Source organism: Dama dama, chromosome 4, assembly GCF_033118175.1.
Source record: "Dama dama isolate Ldn47 chromosome 4, ASM3311817v1, whole genome shotgun sequence".
In the NCBI taxonomy this organism is placed as follows: Eukaryota; Metazoa; Chordata; class Mammalia; order Artiodactyla; family Cervidae; genus Dama; species Dama dama.
Window position 1 is genome coordinate 16710569 of NC_083684.1, and position 17940 is coordinate 16728508.

The 17940-nt window shown below is 49.3% G+C and overlaps 1 protein-coding gene across 2 annotated transcripts in view; it reads left to right on the top strand.

Moving 5' to 3' along the window:
- ATP2C2 (ATPase secretory pathway Ca2+ transporting 2) overlaps nt 1-17940 on the top strand; it is a 74852-nt gene that overhangs the window by 15537 nt on the left and 41375 nt on the right. For both annotated transcript variants that reach the window (XM_061138302.1, XM_061138303.1), the window contains exons 2-7: nt 4804-4914; nt 7033-7149; nt 10752-10841; nt 12145-12180; nt 12298-12359; nt 15857-15965. In XM_061138302.1, coding sequence (XP_060994285.1) covers nt 4804-4914; nt 7033-7149; nt 10752-10841; nt 12145-12180; nt 12298-12359; nt 15857-15965 — 525 coding nt within the window. The remainder of the gene's footprint in view (nt 1-4803; nt 4915-7032; nt 7150-10751; nt 10842-12144; nt 12181-12297; nt 12360-15856; nt 15966-17940) is intronic.

Here is a 17940-nt window from a genome sequence, read left to right on the forward strand (position 1 = left end):
TAGAGCCTGCATATAAGTGACATCATACAGTGTTTGTCTGTCTGACTTCACTGAGCATAATGCCCTCTATGTCCATCCATGTTGTTGCAAATGGTGAGATTTCATTCTTTTTTTATGGTTGAGTAGTAGGAATATTGTGTGTGTGTGTGTGTGTGTGTGTGTGTGTGTGTGTGTACGTACATATGTAGACACCACATCTTCCTTACCCATACATCTATTAATAGGCACTTAGGTTGCTTCCATATCGATACCTTTTTTTGAAGACACAATTCCACTTACAGTGTAGCATGCATCAGCACTTCATTCCTTTTTAAAAATCTTGTATTTTTATTTATGTATTTGGCTGTGCCAGGTCTTAGTTGCGACATGTGGGCTCGTTAGTTGCAGCATGTGGGATTTTTAGTTGTTTGCGGCATGTGGGATCTAGTTCCCTGACCAGGGATCAAACCCAGGCGCCCCACATTGGGAGCGCAGTCTTAGCCACTGGACCACCCGGGAGGTCCCAGCACTTCCTTCCTCTCTGAGGCTGAATGATATTCCATTATGTGCAAGAGCACATCTTGTTACTCCATCATCTGCTGGTGCACTCTGAGCTGTTCCGAATGGTGCTGCTGTGAACGGCCAAGAGCTTGTACTCATTCGCATCTCTTTTTTTCAGTTCTCTTGTTCACAAACCCAGAAGTGTGTCCGTGGCTTTCAATTACAGAGCACAGTTGGAGGCCAGACACCTTCCCACTTTGGGCTCAGACCCTGTCCCCACGGCCGCGGTCACGGAACACAGCTGGGGCTTAGGAGTCTCCCGCTGGCCCCGCCTCCTCCAGGCTGCACTCCCAGCCCCTCCCCTTGTCCACACAAGCCTGTTTTAGCCGTCTGGCTGGCTCCCAGGGACAGAGTTCCCAAGAAAGGGCGGGAATTCTTGCTCATCTTGACCCGCAAAGGCAGAGGGACTGGATTCCTTTGATCCTGTTTTGTTTTGTTTTTTTCTTGTTCTGAATTTTGTGTGTATGTGGTAAGATGTAGAAAACATTTACCATCTTAACTGTTTTTAAGCACACAGTTCAGTGGCATTGAGTACATTCACGTGGTTGTCCAGTCATCACAACCACCATTTCCAGAACTTTTTCAACTTCTGCAACTGAGTGTGTCCCCAGTAGCCACTAACTCCTGGGAGTTCCCTGGCGGCCCAGTGGTTAGGACTCAGCTTTCACTGACGTGGCCTGGGTTCAGTCCCTGATTGGGAAACAAAGATATCCCGCAAGCCAAGCGGCACAGCAAAAACAAACCAACAATTACCAGGTTTCTGGTAAGCGCCATTCTACTTCCTGTCTCTATGAGTTTGTCTATTCTAGGTACCGTACATGAGTGGTGTCGTTACAGTATTTGTCCTTTTGTAACTGGTGCATTTCACTGAGCATAACATCCTCAAGCTTCATTCCTGTTGTGGCAGGTGTCGGAATTCCTCCCTTTTTAAGGTTGAATGATATTCCATTGTTTGGGCTTGATTACATTGTGCTTACCCACTGATCTGTTGATTGACCCTTTTTTTTAAAAAAAATTGAAATATATAGAGAAATTATTTAAGCCTAGCATCAAAAGGAAATCAAAGATTAAAAAAAGATAGAATTCACAGGTTTCCTATCTGTACCTTCAGATTCAAAAATATGAATAACTAAAGATTGAAAAGTAAAACCACACAGATTCAAGCATTTATGTATCTTCTAGAGCCACTTGTAGAAACCCCATTGAGAATGTCAGGAAACATCTCCCCGGCAAGACAAAGTCAGAGAGAGAGGCTGTGAAGTGTTGGGGTCACCACACCTCCTAAATCCCTCTGGGTCTTTAGGCTACTGATCTTCTATGGAATATTTACTGAATTCACCTGCCCCACGCAGAGCACAACTACAGAGCTGGGTTTTGTTTTTATTTTGCTTTCTGTTTGTTTTGGCTGCGCTGGGTCTTCGTTGTTGCTCTTGGGCTTTCTCTGCTTGCGGCGATGGGGACTCCTCTTCGTGGCGGTGTGCGAGTTTCTCATCGCGGTGGCTTCTCTTGGCGTGGAGCGCAGGCTCAGTAGTTGGGACACATGAGCTCAGTTGCCCCACAGCATGTGGGGTCTTCCCAGAGTAGAGATCGAACTCCTGTCCGCTGCGTTGGCAAGTGGATGTTTAACCACTGGGCCACCAGGGAAGTCCCCAGCGTTGGCTGTTTTTAAATCTTCAAAACAACCTGAGACAGATTATTGTCCCTGGTTAAAGGGCTGGTCAATGACAGAGGAGGATTTGAACCCAGGTCTGTGCGTGCAGTTCCAAGCTCCATGCCCCTTCTGTCGCTCCTAAACGTGGCTAAACAACCCAAGTGACATCACCATCATTGTTATTCCAACCATGTGCCAGAGGCCTGGTCCCTGGGGCAGGTATGGACCTGCATTTCCTAGGGGTTCATGGGAGGTCTGGACCATGTCACACCCTGTCCAGGCACACATTTGTTTGATTCCCAAAAAAGGCAGGATGAGGGTAGCTAGCCAGCATCACCCCCATTTTGCAGAGGAGGAAATTGTGATCAGTCAGGGAGGTTGTCACTTGCCCGAGGTGACATGCTGGCAAGTGGAGCTGGACCATCTCCTGGGCAGCACTGATGATAAGGGTAAACTGAGGCTTGTGGCCGAGAGCGTGTGTCTAGTCATCCATCCTGTGGAGCTAAGTGCTTGTGCGCTTGCACTGATGTCCTGGGCTCCAGCTGATGAGTGCCCGCGGAGCAGCCCCTGGGTACCAGGCACGGGCCCCGCCTTCTGGAGGGGCTGTGCTGTGAGCAGAGAGAGGCATTTAAGTGATAGTCACTTTCTGGTCATTACACAAGTGACCGTGGTGTAGGCGCCATCAAGGGGACGTCCAGGGTGCTGAGAGGGTAGAGCAGGTGGCTATCTGGTCTGGGAAGATGGCAGGACAAGACGGTCTTTGACCTCTGAAGTGAGACTTCTTGCCCTCAGCAATATAGACCTTTCTGTTCCAGGTCATTCCTTGGAAGGTACTTGACCACATGCCTGGCCTCTACCCACTAGATGAACAGTACCACCCCTGCTTCAGCTATGAGGACTGAACACATCTCAGGCACTAGCAAAGTCCCCCAGGGGGGAAACTGCCCTTGGCCAAGAACCCCCAATTTTATGTTTGGTTTGGCAGCTGGGAAAATGTGCCATCTTCGGCAGGGGCACTGGAGCAGCACACTCCTGGGGAACACAGGACTCCTCCAGTGGGCAGGGCATTTTTAGCTAAGTATGCTGCTGCCCCGCCCAGACCAGGAACACAGGGAAGGTGGGTGTGAGGTGGGGTCTGCTGCAGCCATTTTGGAGACAGTAGGGTTCTGTCCTGAGAGCAACTGGAATCTATCCAAATGTTTCAAACATGGGAGATGTGTGTGTGTTTGTGAGAGAGAGACAGACAGACAGACAAACAGAGACAGAGAGGAGAAGATGGAGGAGAGGGCTGGATTTATACATTCAGGGTTGCTTGAGCTGCTGCCTAAAAAGTGAATTGGGTGTGGTCGTGGCCAGACAGAATGGTAAGCTAGGGAACAGCCAGGCAGGAAGGTCCTGTAACCCCAGGACTGCCTCCATCTGTGGTGTGAGCAAGAATTAAGCCCTCGATTTGAACCAGGTCTTGAGAGCAGAAAAAAAAAACAAAAAAACATCCTGTCTCAGGCTGTGATGTACGTTTCTCCAGGAGGTGGATCTCGCACAGTGAAGATAGTGGGGTCGACTTAAGGAGAGAGTCGGCCGAGTGATCTGTGTAATAATCCTTGGTTGCTTCCTGGTCGTTGGTACAGTGAAAAGCAACCCCAGGAAGTAGGTGTGGTTAGCAGCCCATTTCTGAGCAAATGGGGCCTTTGGGAGATGAGGGGCAGGGAGGAGTTTGGAACGAAGTAAAAGTGGAACCTGCCGTCTCTATTCCAGCTGAAGGAAATGGCTGTTAGGCAGAGCCTCTCCCCTTCCTCCTTCCCTGTGCCAACTACCTGGTGGAAAAGGAAAAGATGATTATCTTGTCCTGGGTATAAGAATACTAGGAATAATTTTGTAAAAATACTCACCATTCCCCTATTTCTGAGGTTACCATGTCCTCCCATGCCCTTTAGGTGTTTCATGTGACTTATTCCCAGACCTGCTGGGCACCCAGACCTCAACTGGGTTTCCCCCTTTCCTTAGGTTATTGCAAATGTCTCCCAAAACAGGCTGTAATACCACCAGTCACCATCAGGAACCACTCTCTGTGGTTTGGTACATTCTTAACTGAGAATCCCAGAAGTTCAAGGTCCAGGGTTCTAAATCTGTAAATTGTTGCCTGCTCTGTCAGCTTTGTGATTTTCTGTTCAGTAAAATAAATTTCTTTGAAAACAGATGCATCGGTAACAGCCAACAGTTGGAAACAATCCATCAGCAGTAAAACAGAAAAATAAATTGTGCTATACTCATTTGGTGGAATACTATGCAGCCATGAAAATTAGCAAACCATCACCACACACACCATCATGCCTGAATCTCACTAATAACCTTGAATCAAAGAAACCAAACACAAAAGCATATATATTGCATGTTACCATTTACACAGAATTCCAACCCCAGCAAAATAAATCTGGGGGCTGTTTATGTTAATATGTATTTCTCGATTTGGAGGCTGGTTATATGGGTCAGTGTGTAAAAATTCGAGCTATACACTTCAGATCTGCACGCTTTCTCCGTGTGTTATACATTAAAAAGACATATCCATATAAGACCAGTGTACCTAAGAGCAATCCTTTTTTTTTTTCTCACAGATTGATGGACAAAATGAGTTGAAAGCCATCGAGAAAGAGAAGACGGTGGTGGCTCTGGCACCCAAGGAAGCAAGCAAATGCCACAGAGAGGACCTAGCCAAAGCATTTTACGTAAGAACTGAGTTTGTCTCTGAGGCCTGGGGCGGTGGGGTTTTCAGATTAAGAGGAAAGCAGCTGGAGGTCCTGAAAATGGCTTCACAATCCTGAGCTATGATACATTCTTATCATCACTGTTAGAAAATACTCCTGCTGTTGAACCTTCTGAGTCCCCACCAGGAAGGGCACCCACGTGGATGGCCGTGAACCCTGGAAGCCCTTCCTGGTGGCCGGGATCCTCCCAGCTTTCTCTGCATGTCTCTTTCTCTCTCTATCTTTAGTTTTGGTTAGAAGATAGTTTACAATGCTGTGTCGGTTTCTGCCACACAACACCCCGAATCAGCTCTAAGTATAAATATGTGCCCTCCCTCTTGATGAGAGACGGAGAGTGCCTCAGGGGACCCCCAAGTTTCCGCAGCAGCCCAGTCAGCTTTGAATCTGGGTGTTTTGACATTCAAGCTCAAACTCTTCACCACCCGCCATTCCCACCCTTAGTGTTTTATAATTCATGGTGTTGCCGGTGACCGAAACCAGCTTCTCACGTTTCTTCTGGTGAATTTGGATTCCTGGCCAGGACAAGACAAAAGCCACACCAAAGACCACTTCCAGTCCACGAGGCTCCCCTGTGAGGCTGAAGGAGTTGGCTTGCTTTATGGTTTCAGTTATCTTTACTTAGCCAAGCAAACATGGTATGTGTGGGTGTGTGTTGACTCATAACCCACCACACTTTGGGAAAGCCAGTAAAAATCCACTAATAGAAGGTCACATGCCACAATTTCAAAGAAGTTGGAGGTCAGTGTTTCAGGCCAGCCTTTCCTTGAGAATACTCAAAAGCCCATCTAAATTCAAGTCCCATTTGTTAGCATTTGGAGAGGGGAAGGAAATGTGTTTTCCTTGCGGAGACATTTTCCCCTACCTAGGAAAAAGCATGGTTTTTTTGCTCTATTCAAAAGAATCTAGAAACAAGCCCAGCCTTTCCATCACCTCAACCATCTGGTAGAACTTTTTTGTTTTGTTTTTGCTCTATTTATTTATTTTTGGCTGCATCGGGTCTTCATTGCAGCACACAGGCTTAGTTGCCCTGAGGCAGGTGGTATCTTAGCTTCCCAACCAAGGATCAAACTAGTATCCTCTGCATTGGTAGGCGGATTCTTAACCACTGGACCACCAGGGCAGTTCCTGGTAGAGCTTTCTTATCAACTTTTTAAAGACAGTGAAGCTTTGGTTGCCACCAGGGCAACAAAATTTCCTTACATAGTTATTGACTCTTAAATCATCTATATTTAATGTCAGTTTGTATAAACAGCTTGAAATTGTATCTGGCACAAGGTATGCATGATGGAATCATGGAGCTTTTTTTGTTTCTAAGGGCAGGCCTTTTTTGTTTGTTTGTTTCGAGGCAAAATACACAACCTAAAAATGACCATCTAACTACTTTTTAAGTGTACAGTTCCAAAGTGTTAAGTACATTCACGTTGTTGTACAACCCATTTCCACAACTCTTTCCCTCTTGCAAAGCTGAAACTTCCATGTTAATTGCAAATAATATTCCTGTGTGTGTGTTTGTATGTCTGTGTGTGTGTGTACCACATTTTGCTTATCCATTCATCCATTGTTGGACACTTGGGTCGCGTCCACCTTTGGCTGTTGTAAATAATGCTGCTACAAACATGGATAGACAGATATCTCACTGAGATTGGTTTCCAATTCTCTTGACACATACACCCAGTAGTGGAATTGCCAGATCATAAGGTGGTTCTATTTTTAATTTTTGGAGGTACTTCCACACGGCAGCTGCACCATTTTACCTTCCCAGACTCATCTTCCTAAAGATGAAAATGTAAGTGTTCCTGCATCTCCAGGTGTCCATGCTATAATTGCAGACCCTGAAATGTAGAGCCAATGCTGTCTTCTCTGTAGTATCTGTAGGGCAGAAGTGTGGGCTCATTGAAGAAGAATGAGATTGTAGGTCTCCTTCTGTCTCTGCCCATTTGCTTGGGGTCTCTGAGCTGGTCCCCTCTCCTCTGTGGACAGCTCATTTTCCTTGATTGTCATGGAAGCAGCTGGCTTCCAGAGTGGGAATCCTGTGACTTGGGCTCCTTGATCTTTACCTGCCCGTCCTTCTCCCTCCAGGTAGATTTACAGAATGGGCTGTCAGAGTTCTCGGTGACGCAGCGCAGGCTGGTCCATGGCTGGAATGAGTTTGTTGCTGATAACACGGAACCTGTGTGGAAGAAATATCTCGATCAGGTGGGACCATGGCCGTCATTCTGTGCATTAACCAGTGTAGCCCTGGGGGTGAGGAAGGGAGCCGCCGTTCATTGTGTAACTGTGGGCTGAGGGTGTCCGTGGATGAATCTCAGCACATGGGACAGCTATACTACAAAGTCAAAGGAGGCTTGCCCCTTTCAGGCCACTCCTAGCTGAGAGCTAGGCTCACTCACTACCTTGGCTGCCACAGTCACGAATAATAGTCATTCCATTCATAGAGGTAACCAGGTGCCAGGCACCACGCTAAGTAAATAAGTAAACCTCAACTTACTCTTCCTCCAGATCACTACTTTGAGATGTGGTGGTTTAGTCACTAAGTTGTATCTGACTCTTGCAACCCCATGGACTGTAGCCAACCAGGCTCCTCTGTCCATGGGATTCTCCAGGGAAGAATACTGGAAGCAGGCTGCCATTTCCTTCTCCAGGGCATCTTCCCAACCCAGGGACCAAACCCGGGTCTCCTGGATTGCAGGCAGACTCTTTACCAACTGAGGACAGTGAAATACAGAGAAGCTGAAACATTCCCAGGTTGTGTAGGGCTGCCAGATTCAGCCAAGAAATTTACAGATGTAAATTTGAATTTGAAATTCAGATAGATAAGCAAAGGACAGTTTTTTTAGTGTATGTTCCAAATGTTGCATGGGACCTACTTGTACTTAATTTAAAAAGCTCCTTGTTTATCTGAAGTTCACATTTAACTGAGTGTCCTGTAGTTTACCTGGCAGCCAGGGTCCAGAGTCCCGCAGTGTTAAGTGTTGCTGCTGGGAAGTGAGGCCAGGCAGCTGGCTCCAGAGCCACTGGCCCTCTTAGCCTTTGCCACTGGTGCTGAATACACATTGTATCAGTCAAATGCCTGGAAACCACGGGAAAGAAGGGGAAAAAAATAGAAATAGATCCTGCTGCAAGTTCCAGTGTAGAAATCAACACCCCACCTCCCACCCAGGACCAGCTCAGAAAGCTCCAGCTAACAGGCAGAATTTCCCAGATACCTGAAGCCACAGTTGCCTCAGTTTCCCCTCCCTGGCTTTTGCACCCTCTCCCATCCCTGACACCTGCCTCTCAGTCAAGCTCAGGGATACCCCAGGCTTCTGCTGCCTTCCCATGGCTCCTGTTTAAGGCTTCCTTGATTGGTCGGTTCAGGGACCAATCGCAGCCCTCCTTGTAGCATCCTCACTCTCCTGTCTCCTCCCGTCCCCACCCTGCTCATTGGTTAGTCCTCAGAGCCCTACAGATGTCATTCATTGACGCATTTTGGCACCAGAAGAGGCTTCTAGGTATGCAGGTGACTCTGGCCAACCCAGAAATTTCCTGGAATGCCAGTGTTGGGAAGAGGCAGCAGAGGCTCCTGGAAGTTGAAGTTCAGGGAAGGAGGCTGACACATGGGCCATGGGGGACCTTCTCCCTTCTGGAGTAGGACCTTGGTCACTTCTGCCCTGGCTGCCTCTTCCACTAGGCCCTGCTCACCTGGCCTCTGCCCTGCCAAGACTCACACCCAGGGCTGTCAGCCAGACTCCAGCCAGGACCTTTCCACGAATGAAATCTCTTCAGTTTCTAAAAGCAGGAAACATGCTTATTCATCCTAACCTCATCGGTTCAAGGATCCATCTCAGGGTATCCCTGTGGGATTGGAAGGCAGCTCCCGATGCCCGTGTTTCCTCGCCCTCAACGAACACAGGAAGTCCATGCGCCCTCACTTATTAATTCTTTGTGTTCATTGAGCACTTGCTCCATGCCGGATGCTGTGGTTCTCCTGTCTGTCTCCTCTAGTGACAGGGAGCTCACCACTTCACAAGGCGATCCTGCTTCTCCATCTCAGAAGACTTACCACTAGGAATTCTACCTTAGCATGGCCCCAAATCCCTGCCCCGGAGTCACAAAGCAGAGGTAGATTAGAGTCAGGCCACCGGGTTTGATCCTACTTTCCAGCCTTGTGACTTTGAGTCTGCGACTGATCTGTCTTGAGCCTCAATTGTCCCCATTTAGGAAATGGGGCTAGTAAGTCCCTCCTGTTCTGAATTTTACATAAGAGGAAGCCGAGCCTGTATTACATGCTTAATAAAGGTTGCCCCCAGCCCCAGTGTCTGCCCGCTAGCCTTGGTTCGAGCGTAACTCTTAAGAGCACAGGTTTTGGAGTTGCCTGATCTAAATGAATCCACGGCAATTCAGTTTCTTTCAGAAACTTGGGTTGGTCATTTACCATCAAGCAGGACTACTTAACAGTTCCTGTGTCATGGGGTTGTGAAAGTCACTCAGTCGGTTCCGACTCTTTGCGACCCCATGGTCTATACAGTCCGTGGAATTCTCCAGGCCAGAACACCAGAGTGGGTAGCCTTTCCCTTCTCCAGGGGATCTTCCCAACCCAGGGATCGAACCCAGGTTTCCCGCATTGCAGGCAGATTCTTTACCAGCTGAGCCACAAGTGTCATGGGGTTGGGAGGAGCCTATAAAATGATGCAGTAAAGTGCTGAGCACAGGGCGTGGCTTGGAAGAGGAGCTCAGGAAATGCTGGTTATTTGGGCTCTTACTGCTTGTTGTAATAAATCTCTGGTGACCATCCCTTCCGCACATAGTAAGGTTTCAGCAGACTGCCTTCTGCCTGTCCCCCTTTACGTGTGGGCTTAAAAGGGGCCCCATCAGAGCCAGAAGTGTCTCATTATTTATAGCCAGGGCGGCACTATTGGCCCATGGTGGGGTCTCCGCATTGGGCCTGACACCTGTGAGCCGTGTCTCATGGTGACTCACTGTGTCAGTTGGAGCAAGGCGGGTGTTTGGCATGGTCTCCAGGAGGGGCAGAGGAGGCTGGTGGTGTCCCTGCTGGTCTGGAGGGCTGCTCGGGTCCAGCCCCAGGGGAGGGGGCGAGATTCTGGGCTTGGGATTAGAGTTCAAGATGAGGCCAGTGCCTGGTCCCAGCTGTTCAGAGTGGCCCCAGCCAGGACTGAGGACCTCGGAGCTAACCCTGAGCCTGTGGCTGGAGGGGTCCCTTGTGCAGACACAAGCCTGCTGCTCTTGGGGAAGTTTCCCATCAATCTTTGCCAGGGCTGGGCTGGGATACGGGGGTCATCACACTTCCAGAAAGCCGGCTTGCCTGGGGGCCCCGGCGCTCCAGTCTGAGACACTTTAGTAGGAGTCAACCCCCAGAGGCCTACTGGAGAGCTTCCCACAAAATCTTGAAAGCTGCATCAAAGTTTCTGAGATGGGCCTGTTGTGAATGGAGCACACAGGATGCTGGCCCAGGGCCAGCGTCCCACCAGAGGGGCAGGTTCTGACCTGGAGCGGCAAGGAGACGTGGCAAGATGAGACCAAGAACGGAAGGCAGGGCCAGGGCTGGTGTCTTGGTGACAGGGACACTGTCGAGATGACCCTAGGAAGCCGGTGTTGGGTGGACCGCGCTGGTGGGTCTTCAGGTGGAGGAGAACCATCAGGTGGTGACAGTCCTCCCCTCATGGCCCTCAGATCACTGTAGGGCCGGCCTGAAAGCCAGGTTCTGGGCGCAGAGCTGACGCCGCTCCACTAGAGCAGGCCTGGTCTCTGGTGTCCATGAACCTAGACAAGATCCCACCACACTGCTTTTCATTTTTCAGTTCAAGAACCCCCTGATCCTGCTGCTCCTGGCCTCTGCCTTGGTGAGCGTCCTCACAAAGAAGTACGAGGACGCCATCAGCATCGCCGTGGTGAGTGCACCCCATGGGAGTCATGGGAGTTGGGGAACAGTGCCCCCCCATCCCAGACCTGGCTGCCAAGGTCCTGCTGAGTCTCTGCTTATCATTGTTATGCAAGGAGAAAAAACGAGGCTGTAAAAAGAAGAAAAAAAGTAGAAAACACAGCATAAAGAAAGGATAAGAAGTGTCCATGTTCCTCTACCTCACGAAGAGCTGACTCATTGGAAAAGACCCTGATTCTGGGAAAGACTGAGGGCAGAAGGAGAAGGGGCAACTGCTAGCCTGTGAGGCTGTTTGAATTCAAGTTAAATAAAGTGAGGAATTCGATTTCTTGGGTGAAGTCAGCACCACAATTCGAAAGCATCAGTTCGTCAGTGCTCAGCCTTCTTTATGCTCCCCAACTCTCACATCTGTACATGACTACTGGAAAGACCATAGCTGTATCTGGTTCCAAAATGTTTTCATTGCCCTGAAAGGAACCCCCGTACTCATTAAACAGTCATTCCCCTCCACCGCCACCAGCCCCTGGAAACTACCATCTGCTTTCTGTGTATCCGGATTTACCTATCCTGGGTAGTTCTTATAAACAGAATCCTGCGCCGTGTGACCTTTTACACGTGGCTCTTATATGTGACCTTTTGTTTAATGACTTTCATTCCTGCTTCCTTCTATCTGTCAAATGCTGTCTTTTGAAATACGAAAACAGATTCCTTCCGTGCAGTGGAATTCAGAGCTTCTGTTCGAAAGCCTGAGGCTAGATCCACATCTTCTGATGTGAAATCATGTTTATTAGAAGCTTTGTATTTGTTTGTTCAGTCACTGATTTGTGTCTGACTCTTTGTGATCTGTGGATGGCAGCATGCCAGGCTCCTCTGTCCTTCACTGTCTCCTGGAATTTGCTCAAATACATGCCCATTGAGTCAGGGATGCTGTCTAACCATCTCATCCTCTGTCAGCCCCTTCTCCTGCCCTCAATCTTTCCCAGCATCAGGGCCTTTTCCAATGAGTCGGCTTTTCGCGTCAGGTGGCCAGTTATTAAATGCTGGTGAGATATAAATGATCGGATCTATACTGTATCATCCTGTGTTACAAGTGTATCTATACCAAAAAATCTAGAAAGATAACCCCCAAATGTGAACCTCTGGAGGCAGAATTGGGGCTGCTTTTTTCGCTCCTCTGTTTTCTAAATCTCTGCACACAGTGCTATATTTTGCAAGGAAAAAGGAAATACATTTTGGAAGACAGTGTCCTCCCCTGGATCACTTACCTGCTCATTGGCAATGGGTGTTAACATGCCCTCCCGTCTGCCCCCTAGGCTGTGCTGATCGTGGTCACCGTTGCCTTCATCCAGGTGTGTATATGTGCCCTGAGTTCCCGGGCGGGGTCACCTGGGCTGATGGGAGCTTTGTGGGGGCCCCCCCAGCCCCTCACCCCGCTTAAACACAGTGTTGCGTGTGCTTCCGGCCAGGAGTACAGGTCAGAGAAATCTCTGGAAGAGCTGACAAAGCTGGTTCCTCCTGAATGCAACTGGTAAGTCGGAGACCTCCAGCCCACCCCAGGACTTTGTGGTTCATCAGAGGAGTCAGTGGGCTGGCGAGTTTGGCAAAACGTTGGCCACCTTTATATCCTCTGCCGTGTGATTCGGGAGAACCATGTCTTACTGCTGCTGCTGCTAAGTTGCTCCAGCCGTGTCCGACTCTGTGCGACCCCATAGACAGCAGCCCACCAGGCATGTCTTACTAGGGGTTAGCAAACCTGATCGCTGCCCCGCCAGCAGATTGCTGTGTGTCCTTAGATGTGTCGTTCAGCCTCTCTGGGCCTCCACACTGTCACTGGTGTCTAATCAGGGTGCCCAGCCTGGGGGCCATGGATGGCAGGGCTTTGGGAAGAGGGTGGCCCACGAAACCTGTGATGAAGTGTGCAGAGTTGTGTGCATTTTTCCTAGAAGGCATTTGACAGGTTTCCTGAGGCTGAGAAGAAGCTGAGGGGCAGGGCTTTAATGATAAGCTAAGCCTCAGAACTCTGACTGAAGCGGGTGGACAGGTCGGTGATGAACCCTGGCCATTTGCTCAGCTACCCACCAGCCTCTTTCCCACCCGAACATTCCTGCTTTGCCTTTTGTTATCACATCACCCTCCCCAAAGACGTTTAAAAAGGAAAGACAAGAATGTCTCCCCTTACCTCCTGGGCCTGTCTGCTTAGCCCAGTGCTGTGCGAGGGGACTCCCTGGAAGATTCTATCACATGCACTGCCCAGGACAGCATCACTAGTCACATGTGGCTGTCAAGTTGAACTCAAGCAGCCTCACAGGCTAGTGGCTGCCGTCACAGATAGCTCAGCTTAGAGGGTTTGCAGGGGCCACTGCCCTTGGTCAAGGAAACGGCAGAGGCTGAAGTGAGAATGTTGCCGGCCTGCTGGTGTGTGTGTGTGTGTGTGTGTGTGTGTGTGTGTGCATTTCTATTGAATTTTTTAGTGTACCCACAATCTCCAACCAGTTATTCTCCTTGTAAACATGAAACCACTCTGGAAAAGGCCCAGGTCTTCTCCCTCACCCCTCCTGGCATCAGCTAAGGTTGTCTTAAGTCATCTGTCTTTCCCAAATACACACTGCCACTCATAAGAAAGTCACCGCAGGTATCTCGTGATCCAAGGTACTTTGGAAGGATTTCAACAGACAGTAACTCTCTTTTATCCAAAGGATAAGCTGGGAGAAAGAACCTTAACATATATTTGGATACAGATGGCGTAATTGAGCATAGAGCTGGAGGATAGAAATGTCTAGTGAGAAGTCCCTCCTCTCAAGGAATCAGCAAGTGAAGAGTGTGTGTGTGTGTGAGAGAGAGAGAGAGATACAAGGCAGAGAATAATGAGCAACGAAGTAGAGACCAAAAGAGCATGCTGTGAAAGCCTGAGAGGCATGAGTCAATTCTAGAAGGTTCTTTGGGGGGCAGGAAAAATGTCTGGGCTTAATGATGGGATGAACAAGGTGTCAGAAATCCAGACGTGTGATGTGTGACGTAATCCTATAAGCAGACAGAAGCATCCATGATTTATGGGGTTTGATGAGCTGATCTTAAGTTTAAATATCAAGTCTTGGCCTTTCAGGCAAATAGTATGCATTATTGATGTCCCTGGGAGTTGCTTCTGAAAGACAATTTTATTTTCAAGAGCAAGAGAGGCAGACAGCCTGGGAGAGTTGAAAGAGCAGTGAAGGGACACAGCCTCCCTCCCCGAGCCCCTGAGACCCATGTCACAGAACGGGAGAAGCATCTGCCCTGCAGACCCTTCCTGTGTTACCTCCATCCTTTGTGCATTCATTAAATATTTACAAAGCACCCACTGTGTGCAGGGTGATGTTGTCCCAGGTGAAGAGATGGGAAAGCCCTGGCCTTTGGACCTGTCACACTCCTAACAGGGGAGGCAGATAATGAAGTGAAGGAATGAAATGATTTTGGAATGAGGCAGGTGCATTAAAGCCAAAAAGACTGAAAGCCAAAGCCACACAAAAATTAAAAAGAACCTCGTAGAGATGGCAGTGACTGGTGGAGGTGTGGGAACAACCCTGATAGCTGGCTGGCAGGTTCCCCTGCTCTGACATTTAAGGTGGAGCTGACCTTTAAGTTGAGGTCTGATAAATGGCAGGGGCCAGCTGTGGGAAGAGTTGAGAGAAGAGCAGATGTATATCTGATAGGTGCTCTTGGCTATAAAACCCAGAAAATTCAGCTGCACAAACCACAAGGAAACTGTGTTGTCTTATGGCAAGGGATCTGAAGTGAGGGGCCAGTGGGGTTAGTTAATTCCAGATGGCATCAAGGACCTGGTCCTTTTATCTCTTTACTATGCCATCCTCAGCTTGCTGGCTTTGTTCTTATACTGGATTCCCTCATGACCCCAAGGTGGCTGCCATAGCTCCAGATGTCACAACCAGACATGATAAAGATGAAAAAAGCCCAACAGAAGAGGTCATGTGTGTGCGTAAAGAATGAGAAAACCTTTCTCTTGAGCCCCTGCCAAATACCACTCCTGTCTCTTAGGCCAGTGTTGTAGATCATGCCTGTGTCTATGTCGGTCATGGGCAGGGGATGGGATCACCCTGACCGTCTCAGCCTGTCAGGACCCACCCCCTGGAGCACTCTGCTGTGGGGAGAAAGGCTGTTCACCCATGCTCCTCCCTGGGCCTCCTTCATGTAGCAGCCAGAGAGTTCTTAAAGCACAAAATCAGATCACAACTTCCTCCAGCTCCAAACCCTCTCCAAGAGCCTGGGAGTTAGACCCAGACATCCTACCTCCTGTCATTCACCCCCTTGAGTACACCCAGATATTTCTAGTCTCAAGGTCTTTGTGGACCTTGATTGGTGGAGCTGGAGGAAGTTGTGATCTGATTTTGTGCTTTAAGAACTCTCTGGCTGCTACATGAAGGAGGCCCAGGGAGGAGCATGGGTCCAGCTGGGGGGTCCTGCCATGTTGGGTAAGGAGCAGCACGTTGTGGGTTCAGTGGGAGCCTGTACACAGAAGCATGTCTATGTCTAACAGCAAACAGCCGTGAAGAGCAGTCCCAGGCCTGGGGGGTGGGGGTGGTGCTCCCTGGCTTCTTGGGCACTTAAGATGCTCCTCCTGGCTTTAACAAGGTTCTGCTGTCCCTGAGGTCGGAGCTGAGCTCTGCACACCAGAGCGCTGTGTTCTCTGAGGACAGAAGCACCGCCAGCTGCCGGCTTTGTCGAGGAGCTGTTTCTCTAGACCTGCAGAAGCTTCTGGAGGCCATGTGGTCCCACCTTGTTTCCAAGCAGGGTGAACAGTATTCACCCCACTTTTCAAATGAAGCCCAAGTTCTCCCAGGAGCCAAGCTCTTTCCCAAGAGCCTTTTAGGACATGTGAATTTAAAAAATAATAAAACCATTCAGGCACAAGCATTTGTCCACATCGGAAAGAGAAAATGTATTTCTGTAACCTTTGCTCAAGCTTATCAAAGTGCCTGAAATTGAGATGTCAACCAGGATGCTTTTGTTTTCTCCCCGTTTAAAATGCAGCATAAGAGAAGGAAAGCTCCAGCACCTGCTAGCTCGAGACCTGGTACCCGGAGACATCGTGTCTCTCTCCATCGGAGACCGCATCCCTGCCGACATCCGTCTCACAGAGGTGAGGGGTCCAGACCCGGGTCCAGCGGCCGTGCAGACACTTGGATTCTCGGAGGCAGGCATTCTCTCTTTCTTGCACACACGTGTACACAGACATAGGCATATGTGCACAGAAGCAGAAAGTTAGCAAGCAAGCCAATTTTAAGCACAAAGCTCCTCCAATGGCATTTCATTAATTATGTATTCTCATGTAAGTATAAGCCTAACACGTGTTGGTTATGTGATTTTCTAGCTTGTAGCCTACTACAGTAGTGAACTGAACCATGGTGGGGCTGAGGAATGAGGGAGAAGTTGCTTCTAGAAACAACCACACTGATGGCAGACAGAAGCACTGTTAGGCTGCTTAATCTCAAGGATGAGCACAACCAGTCCAGCCGTAAAATGTAGCACAAGCTTCTGTTAAGGGCGCAGTTTGGGACATCGGGTGTGGGGCTCCGTTCCCAACCTTTGCGGATCTCAGGGTGTCACGACCTCACAGAACGTTCTCTGAGGCTCTCGAAGATAATCCTGAATCCTCAAGAAAAGGAAGAAAAAAAGAGGTGAAATCAGGTTCAGAGAGATCCGTTGATGGGAGTAACCTATTTTATGATCCCTGCCAAGAAGGTTTAAGGATTGTTCAAAGCTTTTAGTGATAAAGGATTAAGCCCAGGTTATCGGCCTGATTTATTTATTTAAGGAAGACGTGTTCTCTGGGTCAATAGCAGGCTGTTGGAAGGGTGGCCTGGAGAGAGGTGGGGAGTGGAGGGAGACAAAAGAGACTGGAGCCGACCTCCGGGACCTGCGCTCACGGCACTCTGAGCCTGTCTTTGGAGGTGAGGCGGGGGCCAGAGGGCACCCGGGCTTTCCAGCCCCGCTGCCCCTGTTTTCAGATCCCCAGGCAGGGCAGGATGAGGGTGAACAGCGAGTGTACCCCACACCAGGGTGAATTCCTCTCCGTCTCCTTCTCCCCACACGAGCATCTGGCCTCCAAGTTCAGGGCACATGGTTCCCAGTAGAGGAGCCGCTGTCCAGTGGCCAAGCCCCACATGCAGGGAAAGCTGGGGAAACCAGTCTGACACTGTCCACGCCTCCCTAGGGATGGGCTCTGCCCTGCAATGTGGAGGAGTCCCCAGGTACAGGGGCAGGGTGTCCACACAATGGGCAGCTGATAAGCAGGACGCACGTATACTGTGGACGCTACAAGGAGGCAGAGTGGTGAAGTGGTTAGTGCCCTGGGGCTGGGCTTTAGCCAAGTCCTATCCTTCAGAAGCTGTGTGACCTTGAGCAAGTAGCTTAACCTCTCTGTGCCTCAGTTTCCTCATCTGTCAGAGGGGTTAATGTTCATTCCCAACTCAAGGGTCTCTCATGATGCTGAACTGAGCTAAGACCATCAGCCTGCTTGTGCAGCCCCCCAAGGTGGGGACAGAGTCCCGAATATCAGCCGTTGATTAAACTGTTTATCATTACCAGGCTTGACAACAGTTCCTTGAAAGAATTTTTGAAACCCCAAATAACTCCTCTCCTACTTCAACTGGTTTTCTTCCTGCCCTGCTTCTATCAGATTAGATGGTACCTGGTCATTGCCAGCATGAGGACTTTTTCAAGGCTACCGGCCACCAACACTCTGCAGATTTCCTCTCTGGTCCTTTTGCAGTCAATAGCTTTGTTTACTCATAGTAGAATTTGTTTAAAAAATGATTTTATTTATTTGGGTGTGCTGGGTCTTCCTTGCTGCGGTGGGCTTTCTCTAGTTGTGGCGAGCAGGACTGCTCTCCCGTTGCGGTGCAAGGGCTTCTCATTGCAGCAGCTTCTCTTGATGTGGAAGCTCTCTTGAGCTCTAGAGCATCCGGACTTCAGGAGCTGCCTCACGTGGGCTCAGGAGTTGCAGCTCCTGGGCTCGAGAGCACAGGCTCAGTGGGGCTTCATTGCTCCGAGGCATTGAAGCAACCGCCTGCACTGTCCAAGGGTCAACCGTATGTAACAATCAGATCGGCGCT